Source organism: Pipistrellus hanaki, assembly GCF_964339955.1.
Source record: "Pipistrellus hanaki genome assembly, chromosome: 6".
NCBI lineage: Eukaryota > Metazoa > Chordata > Mammalia > Chiroptera > Vespertilionidae > Pipistrellus > Pipistrellus hanaki.
Genome location: NC_140508.1, coordinates 6,978,932 through 6,995,852, shown reverse-complemented (window position 1 = coordinate 6,995,852; position 16,921 = coordinate 6,978,932). Strand labels below are relative to the sequence as shown.

At 44.8% G+C, this 16,921-nt stretch overlaps 2 protein-coding genes across 2 annotated transcripts; both read right to left on the bottom strand.

Moving 5' to 3' along the window:
• Positions 1 to 1,423: 1,423 nt before the first annotated feature.
• ATP5F1E (ATP synthase F1 subunit epsilon) lies at positions 1,424 to 5,769 on the bottom strand. The gene is made up of 3 exons (XM_084887278.1): positions 5,609 to 5,769; positions 3,057 to 3,183; positions 1,424 to 1,575 (listed from the first exon to the last, which is right to left on the bottom strand). The coding sequence occupies exons 1-2, from the start codon at positions 5,638 to 5,640 to the stop codon at positions 3,060 to 3,062; spliced, it is 156 nt and encodes a 51-aa protein (XP_084743404.1). The 5' UTR covers positions 5,641 to 5,769; the 3' UTR covers positions 1,424 to 1,575; positions 3,057 to 3,059.
• Positions 5,770 to 7,507: 1,738 nt separating this feature from the next.
• PRELID3B (PRELI domain containing 3B) lies at positions 7,508 to 16,716 on the bottom strand. The gene is made up of 6 exons (XM_084887274.1): positions 16,494 to 16,716; positions 12,541 to 12,709; positions 11,305 to 11,394; positions 10,830 to 10,900; positions 10,600 to 10,702; positions 7,508 to 8,835 (listed from the first exon to the last, which is right to left on the bottom strand). The coding sequence occupies exons 1-6, from the start codon at positions 16,523 to 16,525 to the stop codon at positions 8,716 to 8,718; spliced, it is 585 nt and encodes a 194-aa protein (XP_084743400.1). The 5' UTR covers positions 16,526 to 16,716; the 3' UTR covers positions 7,508 to 8,715.
• Between the last annotated feature and the right edge of the window lie 205 nt (positions 16,717 to 16,921).

The window sequence follows — 16,921 nt, the reverse complement described above, 5'->3', positions numbered from 1 at the left end:
AGACTAAAATACCCACAAGTCCATCTGATCGGGCCCCTGGTATCCTGGACAGTCCTGCAAGCTACCCAGCAGGGCTGGATGTAGTTTATTTTTCAATCACAGAGAAAGAGCCTTAGAGACTCTTTGCTGGCAGTAAATTTATCTTCTATTCAGTTCCTTTAATCCTTGCCATGTCAAAAGCCCTGTCTCTAAGTCTCACCTCCAATGATCACATTTGCCTCCTTAATAAATGACTCATTTCTAATTACTTGGCTGGAAATAATTTAGCTCTCTGCCTGCCAGTTACTTTGTCTGGTTATAAAAAAAGGCCTCAAGGCCTCCTGAGTCACTGACTCATGTTTGTATGCGCGGTGCTTCCTAGTCCCTCCATCATCCAGCATCCCAGGTGCCTGGACAGCAGGGGAACAGCCCAGGGCGAAGGACCACAGGGGCTCTCAGCGACCCCAGCCCGCTCGGCCCCTGCCCTGCTGCTGCCAGCATGCCCTGTGCTGAGAGTTAATTAAAACCTACAGGTCAAGTGTCCCAGGAGCAGGGAGTCTTCTCCATGAGCTGAGAACAAAGACATTTTCTGGGTTCCTTCTTGGCACTGCTAAGTGGCCCTGATAAAATTAATGTTAGCTTAAGTGCCGTGGTGAGAACTGGTCCCGGTGCACGAACTGAACCGTGTTTCAAAATTTCCTGTTCAAACTTAGTTCTCTGTTCTCCAAAAACAATTAAAATGAAGCAGTTAACTCTGCAATGAAGTTTTACTCTGCCAATTGCTTCCAAGTTTCAAAGAAATATAAAAACAAAACACTCGCAATAATTCTACAACCATAAATATTTAATGACTAAATGAGTCACCTCCCAAACACCATCTAACTGTTGTAATCATCACCCCGAGACTGCAGTTAGGAGCCTTGGATTTTAATTTCAGCTTGGCCATTAGCTCCATAAGCTGGTGAGTGAGGCTGTGCCTCATTTCCTATGAGCAATATTCCCAGAATGTACAGATTCATCCATCAGACCAGGTTTTAAGTGCACAAGAAAAAAAGTAAATACAACAACTTAGTATTTTTCTTCTAATCGAGGACTTTAGTAATGATTTTTCTTTAAGCTACTGGCCAAGCAGCACACACCAGACCCCTGCCTGCACCAAGCGGGGCGCTGGGAACTACCCAACGCGGCTTTGACACGACCCCCACGATTCAGAGATAAGGGCAGTCAGGGCCTAATGACAGCGTGTCAGTTAATGTCATGAAAGAGTACTTTCTATTCCGAGACACTTTCACACTGTTTCCTGTATCTCTGTGGTCACTGGGTATGAAAGCTGCTTCCTCTACTTGAGACACCTCAGTCCCCAGGGTCCCGGCCCACAGTGGTGCAGACAGCTCCCACGAAGGAAGAGGAAAAGAACAAGTCTGACAGAAAAAGCACAGCAGCCTGAGGGAAGCACGTTTCACTTTATTGGCATTGTCAATCCATCCATAAGACAGGTGTTATTTCCCCCGTGCAGTGAGATCCTTTTCAATCTGCATAACCTGTGCCCACACATCTTCACCTTGAAAATGGAGCACTTCAAGCTTCAGGCAGGGTCTGGGGGAAAAAGAAAATGCAGAAGTTGCTAGTCCTGTTTTCTTGAAAACCCAACATGAATGGATGCAGAAAGTCTCTAAGGCTCTTTCTTTGTGATTGAAAAATACCCTGAACTGATAACTGAATAAATAAACTCTGCATCCAACATGAATGGGAAATAACCTCCTTACAGTGAGTTATGTAACGTAACTGTGGCTTCAGCTCACTCGGCTGGTGAGGAGCCTTGGCTCTCGGCAGGGCCTTAGCGGAACAGGCACTTATTCCCTAAGTAAAACCAAACACTTGCCTAGCAATAAAGAAATTACTTTGCCTTTAAAAGACACTGAAACCCTCTCTGCTGATGGACATGTGGAGTGGCCTGGACACTGCTTCCTGACCCAAGGATATCTCAAGGTCATGGGAGTGAGATGCGGGGTTTGGCAGGCCATGCTGCAGAGCAGGGCTGTGATTCGGTGAGTTAGCTCACTGTTAGGAACAAAAACACCCCACACAAAACCTGGTCTCATTGCTCAGAATTATGAGATTATACAGAGAGCCCTTAGAAAAAGGACTAAACTCAAAACACTGTATCTCTAGACTGGTAATAAAATATTTACTAATTCAAAATAAAAATGAGAAGTGCTTAGGGAAGACAGTTCCAATAAGTAAAATTGCTCATAGCCACAAGCTGCCAAAGGATTAATATCTATCACATTTCCCTGCTACTTCGGGTTGGAAGCTTTTGAAAAAGCAAAACAAGAAAACGAAATCTGGAAAACATCTCTCTTCTAATTTACTTCACTTATCTTTGAAATAACAATGTTCAAAAAAGTGGTTTACAGAGCAAATCACTTTAGAAGCTCAGAGCACAAAAGTCTGACTGATCAAATGTACAAAGTGTCTTGCGCTGTGCAGCATGGAGCTTATCATTGCCAGCGTCTTCGGAGAAGTGAAATGGCCAACCCCTCAGAGAGCAGAGCGCACTGGGCAGAGAAGGCTCCCCGAGGGTCTTGCAACTTCTACCGCCTGGTCAGTGGCAGGACCCTTGCCTGCACTTGCAGCCCTTCATTAGGCAGTGATTTGTGAGAACATTAGCAGGTGTGGGGGAAACAAAAACACAAACAATAATTTTTCAAGCTCCCGAACTCTTATGTAACGCCAACAGCAATTACAAAAATGGGGAGTTTATCCTCCAGATTATTTGACTTTGTGCAAATGAAACAATTTTAATTAAAATGAGATGGATCTCTGCCTAAGCACTACTAAAGGAGCTGAAAATCAATGTGCCAATTACTTCTGCTTGTCAGGGCCCCAAACAACATTCTTTGATTTTGCCAAGGGACTTGTATAACCTGTATGTGTAAGTTATTATCCCACTAACTTCTACATGGACTAATTGACCAAAAATGGGACAAGTTCAAAAGTAAAATTATTATTATTATTATTTTTTTAAGTATTCTCAAAATTTAAGCTGCAACTCCTCTAACTCAATCAGAACTTACACATTATTCCTTCTTCACTTTCACAATTTTGACACTGCTGCCAGAAGACTTCTCGGCGCCTGCTTTGAATTCAGTTTTCAGTGCATCCCTCACTGCTTTTGCACAGATCTGGGAGTAGCGGATGTAGCTGGGAGAAAATGAGAGATAATATAGAGTTAATTATGAAGGATCCAACCAGATTGGTGTGCAACTGTTTTTTTCTTCCCATATTTTTAAATTTGGTTTGAGGGTACATTATTATAGAACTGGATTTAGAAATGACAATGCCAACAGGAATCCATGCAAAGAAAAAGACTAGGAAAAAATGTACCAGAGTCTTAACTGGAGTTAGGATGGGTGGGCTTTAGTTTTTCTACTTTATATTGTTTCCCCCTCTTTAGTACATATTAATTTAAAATAAAAGATGCGCCTAAACCGGTTTGGCTCAGTGGATAGAGCATCAGCCTGCGGACTGAAAGGTCCCAGGTTCAATTCCGGTCAAAGGGCATGTACCTTGGTTGCCAGCACATCCCTAGTAGGGGGTGTGCAAGAGGCAGCTAATCGCTGATTCTCTCTCATCGATGCTTCAAGCTCTCTATCCCTCTCTCTTCCTCTCTGTGAAAAATCAATAAATTATATATTAAAAAAAAATCCTTATAAAAAAATAAATAAAATAAAATAAAAGATGCATAGCCTGGCTGGTGTGGCTCAGTGGGTGAGCTCGGCCTATGAACCAGGAGGTCCCTGTTCGATTCCTGGTCAGGGCACATGCCTGGGTTGTAGGCTTGATTCCCAATGTGGGGCGTGCAGGAGGCAACTGATCAATGATTATCTCTCATCACTGATGTTTCTATCTCTCCCTCTCTTTCTCTCTTCCTTCCTGAAATCAATAAGAATATATATAAAAAAATAAAATGATAATAAAAGATGCATATATTTTTTAAAATTCCACAGCATAGGAAACAGACCAAAATGTTAATGGAATCTATAACATGAGGGATTCCCCCCAATCTCTCTACTTGAAACTATTTTTAAAAATATATTTTATTGATTTTTTACAGAGAGGAAGAGAGAGGGATAGAGAGCTAGATACAATGATGAGAGAGAATCATCGATCAGCTGCCTCTTGCACACCCCTACCGGGGATGTGCCCACAACCAAGGTGCATGCCCTTGACCAAAATCAAACATGGGACCTTTCAGTCCGCAGGCCGATGCTCTACCCACTGAGCCAAACCAGTTTCAGCTCTACTTGAAACTTTTTATATTATTCTGACAAGGTAAAGTATGTATAATTAAAAGAGAAAAAAACGCTATTTTAAATTACAAGTTCTCCCTCTGATTATTTAAAGGTTTTCCCGAGAATATTGGATCCTGCTTCACAATTTTGCCATTAAACATACTTCCCAATCAATGTTTCCAAATTTAACTGCAACAGTCCTTTGAGAATGTCATCAATTCTAGCAAAATATCTAACAGCCTGCTTCCTGTTTGGTAGATGGACTCCCATCAATATCTTATTTTCAAGATGTCAGCTCACTTTGTACACTTTTTGAAAACAGGAAGGGGAGTGAGGGGAGAGTGATGTTGTCTATTTTTCTCATGTTTTCAGATTAGGGTGTTTTTTGCCAAGAGGTAGGCGTTCCAATGTCTGCTTCCACTCTTACTAATTGGGTGACCTTCAGGCTGTTCAATCTTTCAGCTCCTTTATTAGCCCAGAGAAACAATAGAATAAAACAGACATTACACTCGCCCCACCTGTGGGTGGGTGGAAGAGAGGCAATGTTTGAAAAGCATGAATCACCCCTTCCCGCACATAGTAGGTGCTTAATAAACGGTACCCATTCCTAGAACTATCCTTCTCCCAATTCTGCAAAACTCTGTGTGACCTCCCGAGTGTCACGTGGGCTGCTCAGGCGTCTCACAGGCCTGTACCCACTAGAAGGTGCTACTCTGGGCAGGTGAGCAGGTGAGAGGTGTCCTGGGGCAAGGTGCTGCACTGGGCTGGGTGGCAGCCGGAGCACTCAGGTGTGACGGAACACAGAAACCAGACGGGGTCTTTCCCGTCACACCAGATGCTCTGTCCTCAAATGGGTTGGGTCTTGGAGCGTCCATGAGCCACCATCACCTGTGTGCAGGGCTCTCTGCAGGTAAGAGCAACGGAGTTAATTTAAAATAAAAGTAAAAAGTGTGCACCATTGAAAAGAGCCCCGATTTGATCCAGAAAAGGCTAACAGTGGTCACACACAGAGGACTGTCCCCCATCCTCCCAGCTCCCAAGTTTTACGTCCCTTTGACACCCGAGTGTCCTGAGAAGGGCAAAGGGCCTGCGCTGAGCCGCTGTCTCTGGGGGGGAGGGAAGGGCGTCGCGCAGGAGCGGGGCTGCACCCCAGGCGGGCGCGCAGGTGGCAGCGCTTGCGGCCCCCACGAGGCTGCGCCCGCTTCCAGCAGCGCCGGCCCACCCCTCACTCCAGAAGGCCGCCATCTTGGGCGCGCTCGCCTCCCGACCCCCACGCGCCCGCGTGACCTCTGACCCCGGCCGCCCCGCGCTCCCCTCCCGAGACCCGGGCCCACCTGAGTCCAGCCTGTCGCCAGTAGGCCACCATGATGCCGCGAGAGGGGGGATAGTCTGACCGAACCCTGAGGACGCCTCAATGTCGGCTCTGCGCGCGACCCAGCTGCCGGAAGGTCAGGCCTGAGGAGCGGAAGGGGCGGGGCTCCGGGCCTGCCAACCCAGCCCCTCGGTCCCGCGGCCTTTTCGAACAGCTTCCGCCGTCCCGCCGACCGGCACCGGGAGCCAATGGGAGCGCGCGGCACGCGCCGTGACTGCCAATCCCCGGGCAGGCTGGCCGGCTACGCCTCGTGATTGGCTCGGCGGGTGATGAGCTTGCGCCCCGCGGGCTGCCGTAGTACCCCGGCTTTGGGCAGCAGAGCTGGAGGGAACGCTAGGCCGCGTGGTTTGGGGATGGGAGACAGGAAGCTGTGGCCGGTGTGGGGCGCACCCCGGGGGGAGGGGGAAGAGTTTCAGGGAACAAGTGGCCAGCCCGGACATTTCCCCGAGTCTTAGGAAACCTGTGCTGCCAGCAAAAGGGGGAGAGCCCCACACACCTGGAAAACCCTTTTCAGCACCACCAGTAGACTCATCCCCAGCACAGAGCTGGGATACAGCTGAGACAACTAAGTGTATTCTTAGGAGGAAAAAATTTACTTTGCTTTTTACATTTAAGAAATTATAACCAGCCCTGCCGGTGTGACCCAATGGTTGAGCATAGACCTGTGAACTTGGATCAGGTTTGATTCAGTCTATTCCGTCAGGGCACATGCAGGGGTTGTGGGGGCCTACAGGAAGTGGCTGACCACTGATTCTCATCATTGATGTTCCTATCTCTTCCTCTCCATCTGAAACCAATAATATAAAATTAAAAATGTATTAAAAGAATTAAAATCAGGAAAAACCACAGTTTTTATTAAGAAAGGTTGTTCATTAGTGTAAAATCCACTTTTAATATTAAATAGGATTAGATGCTCCTAATCCAAGAGTCTATTCGGTGAAAATTCAGTGTAGTCCTCTCAAATGTATTGCTTGCTGTGCATCTCTATCTTTACAGGTAAAAGCCACAAACTACCAGCTATTTAACTGAAAGGAGTAATTACACAGGAAAACAAAAATTTAGAGAATTTTATCATTAGCGCTCACTAAAACAAAATCAAACAGAATAAAACTTAAACCTTTTTATCATTAGTGCATCATTACACCTTTTTCAGAACAAGTATAATTTATAGAAATGATACAAGGCAACTTTTAATTATTTTATTATTGATTTTAGAGGAAAAGAGATAGAAACATCAATAATGAAAGGGAATCCTTGACCGGCTGTCTCCTGCTTGCCCTCAACTGGGGATCAATTTGGCAACCCAGGCATATACCTTCAACCAGAATCAAACCTGGGACCGTTCACTCCACAGGCCAAACCGGCTAGGGCATGCAAGGCAACCTTTAATAAAAAATCAGTGCTTCACAATGTTTTGTTTAGCTGAAATGTTATTTCAATTGTAAAAACCATCTCTGGTTACAAAAATAAAAAACCTTATTGAATTTCACTTGCTTTTACAAATGCCCCAAGAAGTCTAAGCTAAACAATATTTTTAAGTAGAAAAACACTAGTTTTTGAATAGTTTGGTATACTATTTCTGTGGTTTATGTACATATGTTACCTGGTTTCTTTTTTTTTATTTTTTTATTACGGTATTATGTGTGTACATGTCTTACCATTGCCCCTCCCACTCCCATACATGCCCTCACCCCTCAGAGTTTTGTGTGCTTTGGTTATGCTTATATGCATGCATACAAATCTTTTTACTTGGTTTCTTTTAAAGGAAATCTGATTAGAAGTTGATCACATCACATTAAGCACTGTAAAATAAAGGCAAGAAGCTAATCACCTTTTAACAAAAATACTCTATAAGCAACAGTTGCAAGTATCAAAGATATTTTTTAATGGTTGATAATTAACTGCTACAAAATATGAAACAAAATACATTTCTGGATTGTTTTTCTGAGTGCAGTGGCCCTGTGGCTCCCAAAATGAGGATTCCCCATAAATAAACGTTACAAAGTAATTCATGTAGTGGTTATTTTAGGCCAATGCCTGCTTCTCCCCCGCCCCCCCATCCCATCAGTGGCACTTATTATTAAAAACAATAGGTACCTGGGATTTGTACCCCAGATCAAGACATCATTTGGGCAATTTCAAATGATGTACAGCTCCTCATGTAAAAAGATGTTCTATGGTCACAATTACTTAAAAAAAGTAATTATATCCAAATAACCTGGCAGATCATGTTTTAGCAATTACAGAACCATGATTCTGACACATGGCAATTTTACAAGTTAGACAAATGTGAAATGCTAAGAGATTTGAACAGCTTCTCTTCCGTTTAAGTTTAGAGTGCTGAAAAATTTTGATGACTTTATTTTTTCAGTTAACATAACTGGCTCACAATACAGCATATAGGTTATAAAGTACAAATCCACAGAAGGTAATTATCTTCGCTAAGTTACAAAACTTTGGCAAGTCAATACAGTACTCTTTCATAGAATAAAGATGCAATTACTTAAGTGATAATTTTAACTCCAAAAATGTCATTTAAGTACCAAATTAAAACAGTGGGTAATGGTGGCTTATAGCAAGCAGAGCACGGCATTTTAAACAAATTTATATCTTTTAAAACTATACAATTTCTCCTTTGAAAGTGAGATCCCTCTTGAAGTTTCCCACAGCAGAGCAATTGTGTCTATTCAGAGGTGGCTCTGCTTTGTCCTGGGGTTGGTCCAAAGCCAGGTAGAGTTCCAATGCATGAAAAGCTTTAAAATTCAACCTGAAGGAGACTAACTATGCTAACACCAATTTCTAAGTACCTTTCAAAAGTTGTTAAATTCTCACATAACTATGGAATCTTCAAAACCAGAGTCATTTCAAACAACGCTAATAATTTCAGATGCTCCCTTTTATTTAGAAACATCGTACCTCCTTGTTTTGATCAAGTCACATACCCTTTCTTCGGCTTATTAAAAAAAATTCTACCTAAAATATAGTTTTTTAATGTATTTTTTAAATAACAATAAATATAATGCCAGTTAGTAGAGATCTAGGGGATCGGGTGTTGTATAACAACTTTCATCATTTCTCTACAAATGCTGCTGCTGCCATTGGCGTCCTTATGCTTCCTCTTGCTGAAGCCGTCAATTCTTCAATCTCAGCATTTAATTTATGTATTACCCATTCCATTGCTTCTCGACCCTTAAAAAAATCCAATACATTTATTGTTACCGAGAGCAAAGGCATCTAGCAAATAAATGGAACACAAGGAAGTAGCGGGGGCATTACAAGTCTAACTAAACCACACCAGGATAGCAGGGACCGGTTTGGCTCAGTGGATAGAGCGTCAGCCTGTGGACTGAAAGATCCCGGGTTCGATCTGGTCAAGGGCATGTACCTTGGTTGCGAGCACATCCCCAGTGGGGGGGTGTGCAAGAGGCAGCTGATCGATTCTCTCTCATCGATGTTTCTAACTCTCTATTCCTCCCTTTGAAAAATCAATAAAAAAAATAAAAATAAACCACACCAGGATAGATCATTTTTGTTGTTTCTTCCTGATGTTATTTACCAAATAAATGCCTTGAGCAATTGATTTGCTCCATAAACTAATTTTTATTCTGTATGCAAAAGATGTCCTCCAAAGAATCTATAGTCAAGTGACAGTGATATTTTATTATTTCATGATTAGTGACCTTTTAGGGAGTGAAAGCCAATCCCCCCTTTTCTTTTTATGTTTGTATTTTATTTTTTATTTTATTTATTTATTTAATATATTTTATTGATTTTGTATAGAGAGGAAGGGAGAGAGAGAGAGTTAGAAACATCGATGAAAGAGTCATCGATCAGCTGCCTCTTGCACACCCCCTACTGGGGATATGCCCGCAACCAAGGTACATGCCCTTGACCGGAATCGAACCCGGGACCCTTCAGTCCCCAAGCCGACGCTCTGTCCATTGAGTCAAACCGGTCTCGGCTTATGTTTGTATTTTAAATCAAAATCCTATGTAAGTGCTAAAACAAAGATTTAAACCAAAATCCTGAGAGATCTGGTCCCTGACTTCCTCAGCCATTTTCTCCTGGCACACTATGCTCCATGCAGTTCCGCTAGGAGCAGCAGCAGCACTTCGTTTTCCTGTCTCAGGGCCTCTGCACACTTACCTCATGCAGCTGCCACCATCACTCACGGAATACACATTAAACACTCTTATACCTTCCTGCACTTTTCCTTTTATAATGATACGCTGTGCAATGAATGTTGCCTTACTTAGTTTCACATTTTTTTAAATTTCCAGATGTATCTCCAGTCTAGCCTAGTATTCTGTCTGGAACAAAGCAGGCATCTATGAGTATCTTCTCATTGCTGAATGATTACATGAAGTGTCTTAGAACAGTGCACTAAGCATCCTTTTCTCTAGACTTTGTTTGAATCATGTGTTCTCAATGGGGCAAAATTTAGCTGGGCTGGTGGAAAAAAATCCACCTTTTTTATGTATAAAGTATTATCTATCCATTAACTACACAGGGTAGGGTGATCAAAAAAAGGGTCTAAATTGATCTGGGAGGAGGGAAATTATAAATGAAAAAAGGTTGAGAATTGGTGCTTTAAATGACACATGGTAACATGTAATCAAGTATTTCCCACATGCTGGGCCCTGGGTCACACACTTTCCATGTTATCTCATTGACTCTTCATGCCTAACCCTGTGAGATGGGCAGTTAACCTCCACTTCATAGATGGTAAACTAAGGCACAGAAAGGTTAACTTAACTGTGCAAGCTGCTAAGATTAGAGCTTGGGCCCGACACCCTGCTGTGCTGGGCCCTAGAGCCTGTGCAGGTACAGCTCACATGGATTCTCATTGTATCATAGCTGATAATCGGCTTGTGAGGAAAACACATGCTCACTGCTAAGCTCTTCCAAAGACAAAACCCAGGAATAACAGCAACCAGGGACAGCCTCACGTACTTTACTAGCGTTTGAAGATATCGTGTTCGCCATCAGCCCTTCCAGGTAACTACTGAGGCTGACTCCTTTGACAGTGATGATGGCCTCTTGAGTCAAAACAGTTCTGGAACAAAACAAATTCACAGTTTCAGAATGATCTAACTTTCATTAAAAAAAAAAAAAAAAAAAAAAAAAAGGTAAAAAATTTAAACACCTGTAAAATAAGTTTGTTAAAACATTTTTTTACTTACCTTTCTGGGTCTTGAGGATGTGGTTTATATATAAGTCTCTCATCTACTGAAACCATATTTGTAAATGAAATCTATAGAAATTAAAAAAAAAACTCAGTTCATGTTGGAAACAGGATTGAAAACATTTCCAAAATTAATTCACAAACCCAAATCTTGCAAGTATACAGAACAAGAATAAACCACTTTGATATTACTGTGTAGACAGAATTTAAATTTCACATTCATTCTTACTTTTTATAAAAAATAAATGTGACAAAAGCAGAATCCCAAATAATTTTATTGAGTGCTAGCCCCTAGAAATGCTAAATAGGCTCACTGAGCGGGGAGGCTAAGCTGCAAAAAGGCAAAGGCAGCAGAGCATGTGAGCGCTGACTGTCTAAACGCCCACAGAGCTAGATTCATCTCTTCAACACTAAGAGCGACAAGAACTTAGGCCAAATAGTTTAAAATAAAACAAAAGGAAGCCAAAACTTACATTAGTGGATTTAAGTTCCATTGTTTTCTCTACAGGATCAACTACAGAATGTTCTTGCACATATGTTTTGGTTCTTGCCGCACCAATCAGCTAAATAAAACATCCACAATTAGTAATCAGAGGAGGAAGGATTGTATCAATATTTTATTTGAAAGTAAAATGTGTTAATGTCTTGAGCCAAAAATCTGTTTCGTAAAAAACAAAACAAAAAACCATGAGGCATCAGACAAAGGTCAGAAAGGAGGCCCATCTGATACCAGAATTCGCCCCCCATGGATAAGATGAGACTCCCCACAACAACCCCCAACCCCCAGAGGCAATGAGCAAGCAGCCCATGAACGTGCCCCAGGGAGGAAGGATGCTGGGCCTGCCAATGACAAAGGAGCAGGGGCTGAAACACGGGACTCAGAGGGTCTGGGAAACATGGCATCTGGCAAAGGAGTGCTCCGACTACCAGCCAGCATTTTCTTAGAGCCATCCAAAGGAGAGGGTGCAATGGCCTCTTTTCTCCAGACAGGAAACAGCCATGTCATGAAGGAGGACATCACGCCCTGTGCTCTGACCCCAAGCCAACCACCCAACCTCCCTCATTTCTGGGCCCCCGTTACCTAATGCAGTGGTTTGCACAAAGGAAGCAACCAGTGCCTTCCTGTTGAAAACATTGTACTTTTGTTTCCTGGGTGGACCTGCCTTCTAGAAAGGGAACTTCTATTGAAAGCTGGGTCCACTTGTCATACCAGTTTCCCACACTATAAACTGGCATTCCAGTTTCTTGCTGGTTAAATTGAATCACTAACGCCTGCTTGCTTGAAACTGAATAGAACTACGTTTTGAAATGTAAGGAGAGGAGGCCCAGATCTTGGAACAATGTGGCAACAGGAAGTCTAAGAAAATGCACGAACCACCACTGACCACACAACTGTCAGCTAACATTACTTCCAAATCTTGCTGTTGGTCTCAAGTTGCTGGCAAAAGTAGGCAAAGTAGGATATTCCTCATTTTAAACTACAGAGCATTAGCTGGCTTCCTTCAGAAAGTTTTATCAGGTGCCTTCATGAAGACTGTAATAATATTTCCAACTCATTATACACTCATAACTCAAGTTTATTATAATACAATTTGAACTGATGAAAAAATGACATTCAGAATCTGCTCCCACAGCCTATTTGAAATTATAATGTGGTTTGGAAAACTTCTCCCCAGCAGTCACATTTCTGCAGGAATAAAGACACTTACAGATTTCACAATGGAAGGCAGTCCCCACTCTGTGCTGAGCAGTCTATGGCTGTGCAACTTTCCAGAAGGATCTACATGTCTGTCCAATACATCGACTCCAACCACGCTTGGGTTCATAGGGTTTGGATATTTTTGCATTGCGGCTGTTGTAACAGTTTCCCAAGGGTGGCTGCAACATAAAGCACAATCAAACATTTAAAAATATACCTTTATATTAAGCACTTTATAACCCATCAAATTATTCTTTGCAATTGAAGTTTAATTTACCTAGGGAAAATTTTCTCAAAAGATGACTTTAGGGACTCAATCTAAATTGTAAAAATATACATTTAGTCTTTTTTTCAGCACAGGTTATATGGTACAATTAATTTCTATAAAGATTAAAATAGCCTATGGAGCATCACAGTACAGGTTCTTAAATAATCTTTCCTATTTACCCATGTCTACTTTCACATGTAAATTTTGTTTCCAAGAACCAAATTCATAAAAATTATATTCTACAGAATCAAGCAGCAAAAATTATACCATTTATCTTTTTGTCTGACCCCAATTACATGAAGCTATAAAGTAACGAGAATAAAGACTTTGTTTGCCTTGTAAATTTTTACAGTGATTACAAAGATTCAAAACATTACTGACTTAAATGTCATATTAAAAATGTATTTTTCTCTACATTAAGGTAATAAATAACACTGTCCCCCTCCAGTTAATCTTGATCCATTGCTTTGCTCCAAGGAGTGATTCTGATTCGTTTTGAAAAGATAATAAAATGTTTTTAAGATGTCCCTAATATGCTATTTCTTAAAATAATAAGATTTGCTTATCTCCTAGGATGGAAATGGAACTTGCATCTTTATCTCTTGAGAAAGCACATGTATGTGCCTGGTGATTCAAATGTGATGTACATTCGTTCACTCTACAACTTATGTGAATAGGAGGTTGTACACAAGACATCCTTTTCAAAGGAGCCCTCATTAACTACACTGACTATGAAAGGTGACGTAACTTTCAGAGAACCAAGTCTGACAACTACTTTACATCGACAGAAGGAAAATCTCAAAATCCTGGACAACCAGTGACATTATTTGTAACTGGAGGCCTGGTGCACAAAACTTCGTGCACTCGGGGGAGGAGGTGAGGTGTGGTGTGTGTGTGTGTGTCCCCTCTTGCCCGGACTGTAATCACAGTCCGGGAGCCCTTGGGGGATGTCCGACTGAAGGGAGAAGGCCTAAACCGTAGTCTGGCCTCCCTGAGGGAGGCAACCAGCGGGCTGATCAGGGGATGGGGCCGCCTGGCCCCGCCCCCCATTGCCTGGTTGCCACTGTCCCCCAATCACCATTCCCTCCCTCTGGCCACTGGCATCTGCCCTGGCGCTGTCCGCTAGCCCTCCCGCCCCCAACCAGTCATTCATTATATAGGATGTTTTAATTTTTGCTACCATATTCAATAAATGAACCTCATTCTGTTTTTAGTATCAGGCTTTACTCAGCAATCAATGCAGTTATATTAAGTGGAGCTATTTTATTAATCTATTATAAATAGCCCTAACAAATAGGAGTGATACAGGACAAGCGCTGATAATTACCAAGGCAACTATCTAAAATGCAAATTGGACAAATCCTTTCCCTGGCTCCATCTAGTCCCATACCATGATCAGCTAGTTTCCTTGCACTTAACTCTTTCCCTCATCCCCTCAAAAATAAATAAATAAATAAATAAATAAATAAATAAATAAATAAATAAATGCATGGCTTTGGGGTGGTTACACAGTATTTGTAATTTAGTCCTTCTCTCCCCTGAGCCAACTTGAAAACAACCTTGTTGGCTTGAACTAAGATTGCTTTATGAAGTAGAACTAGCTCAAACAAAGGAGGCCTAGTATGATGCACAGTCTTCCTACAATGAATTTTAACTGTCTCGGTGTAATTATGTGACAAGATCTCACACTGGAAAATATTCATAGCACCAAAGGGCAGTCTGGAGAACTGGGTGGTGAGATACTAACCTGTCAATTTCTTCACCTATAAAACGAGGGGAGACACTGCACCTCCACTGAAACAACAGATTCTGCCAGTCCCAAGCTCAGTGCCTGGTAGGTACGTGGCGGCATTCACAGCTGTTGAAGGAGCCAATGAATGACTTCACAACTGGATGCCAACCACATGCTAAGCCTCAGGAGGAAGTGTGGGACCCAAAGCTGGGTGCGACACAGAGTGACGGCTTAGACATTGTTATTAGATTGGATCATCCTTAAGTTGGATACATAGGGAAGTGATCTAAGATTTTTGGGAGATAATGACTTTAATTTCAGAAACGCCGAGTTTGAAGAGCCTGTGGGATAGGTGAGTAGAGATGTCTGGTAGGACCTGAAAATAAGGATGTGAAATTCAAGACCAGCTGGAGCCCAACGTACAGATTTTGGAGCCCTAAGTGTGTACAAATCAGCAGGGATCTTGATGGGAAAGCCCTGAGTATGTGGACAGAGTCGGAATCAGGACTTCTCCCAGGACATGTACAGCTTTTACTTGAACATGTCTCTCTTCTGGGAGGAGAGCCCCACAGCTTTCCTCAAATCTCAGAGAAGTCTGTGGCAAAAAGAAAAAAAAGATTAAGAATCACAGATAAAATGCTAGACAAGAAGGCCAACAACAGAATCTCATTGAATACCGATACCAAACGGGTATGTTGGAAACATTACAGAAAAAAGGGTGGCGAGGGGCTGGGAACAAGCCAGGGAACAGAGTGTTAGGGAAGACGGAGAAGGATATTCTAAGGAGGTACGGTCCCAACGAAGGAAGCATGTAAACCTGGAAGAGGATCACAAGGAAGAAACCATCCCTGGTCCCAAGGGCTGAAATGGAGCAGTGAAGAATGTGTCCTGGTGGAAGAGTGTCAGAAAAGATGACAAACTCAGGGTCTCTGGCCCCAGAACGATAATAAACTATTAAGGAAAGGAATCTTCCCTGTGATTCTAACATTCCACGGGTTTCCAGGACCCAGCGGGCTCTTGAGTAGGTAAGAAGTTTACAACTTTTTTTTTTTTTTTTAAACTGCCCTTTGAAATACTGTTGATCCAATAAACTAAAACACACTGTAAAGCTATGAAAGCTAAAACGATGTGGCTCCCCAGCAAGACGGTGGAATCCGGCGGACAGCTCAGAAAGGTTCACCGGCGTGCTGGGCGGTCGTCCGTCTCATTACACGTGTGGCTCTTCCGTCCGTGGGGTCAGAGCCCCAGGAGGACATTTAATCCCAGCACCCATGGGCTTAAGGCCCCTTCCTTCCGTTAGGGACATTCCGGCGAACCCAGGGCAGTCCCGGCCGGGCCTCCGAGGCATCCCGCACGTGCGGGCCCGGGCGGCCCTGCCGACCCCTCGCCCTTCGCGTCCCCGACGGGAGGGGCCGAGGTCACGGCTCGCAGACGGGAGCGGGCACCGCGGCCTCCGACCAGGGCAACTCCTCCCGGCGCCGCGCCGCCGGAAGTGTGGCCTCCAGGTCGCTGCGCTCGTCCAGTCACATTCCGACGTGAGGCTCCACCCAAACGGCGGCGGGCCGTCCGGGGCTATCGCCCCCGTCCCCCGCCCTCGGGGCCCCAGGCCGGGTCCCGGGCTTTGGGAACCCGGGGTACCAACTGGGGGCCGCTCGCCGAGTGCCGTCCAGGAACTCGTGTTCGGCGGCGCTCCGCCCCCGGGGACCGGCGCAGGTGCAGCGCCCCTGGCGCCCTCCCGGCGGGGCCTGGAGGTCCTGGGGCCCGTTCCCGGGGGCAGGGCCGCGCGGGCGCCCCCAGAGCCCCGTGGGGCTCACGTCCAGCGTCCCAACTCGGCCCGACGCCGGGAAGCTTCCTGAGGGCCGCCTCGACCTCGCTCCCACTTCGGGCCCAACCTTCTCCCCCGCCCCCACACACCCCACAGTGCCCCGCGCCCCCCACCGCCCGCCCCACGCCCCAAACTCACTCAAAGACGTGCTCCGACGTCCAAATCTTCATGGTGCCGGCGGCCCGCACGCTGTCCCGCGGCGCAAAGAGGCAAAGAGGCCGCACAGGCCCCCGCCCTGCCCCCTCGCCTCCTCGCCTCCTCGCCGGCCGCGCAGCGCGCACGCGCCGTCGGGCCCGACGCCAGGACGTCCCGACGCCGAGCCCCGCGCCCTATCCCGGCCCGGGACGCCCGGCTCCGCGCGCGGCGCAACCAAGCCCCGCCCCTTAGCGCCGGGCGCTCGCGTCGGCGCAGTGCGGACAGCGCCGGGAGCCGCGCCGGCCGTGGTGCTGCGCAGGCGCGGCCCGCCCCCTCGAGGGAGCGCTGACCTCTGGGCAGAGTTGGGTCCGGCCCAGCGGGTTCGCGGGCGCAGCCGCCCCGCCCGCGGCCGGCTCCTTCCCGCCCCATCC

What these genes read in the sequence shown, in the direction of transcription:
- ATP5F1E (XM_084887278.1), bottom strand. Translation starts at nt 5,640, where the DNA reads ATGGTGGCCTACTGGCGACAGGCTGGACTCAG. An exon ending in TGGCGACAGGCTGGACTCAG is followed by an intron (nt 3,184 to 5,608) that starts GTGGGCCCGGGT and finishes ATTTTCTCCCAG; the next exon opens with CTACATCCGCTACTCCCAGA.
- PRELID3B (XM_084887274.1), bottom strand. Translation starts at nt 16,525, where the DNA reads ATGAAGATTTGGACGTCGGAGCACGTCTTTGA. An exon ending in TGCCTTCCATTGTGAAATCT is followed by an intron (nt 11,395 to 12,540) that starts GTAAGTGTCTTT and finishes TGTTTTATTTAG; the next exon opens with CTGATTGGTGCGGCAAGAAC. An exon ending in CATCCTCAAGACCCAGAAAG is followed by an intron (nt 10,703 to 10,829) that starts GTAAGTAAAAAA and finishes GTTTTGTTCCAG; the next exon opens with AACTGTTTTGACTCAAGAGG.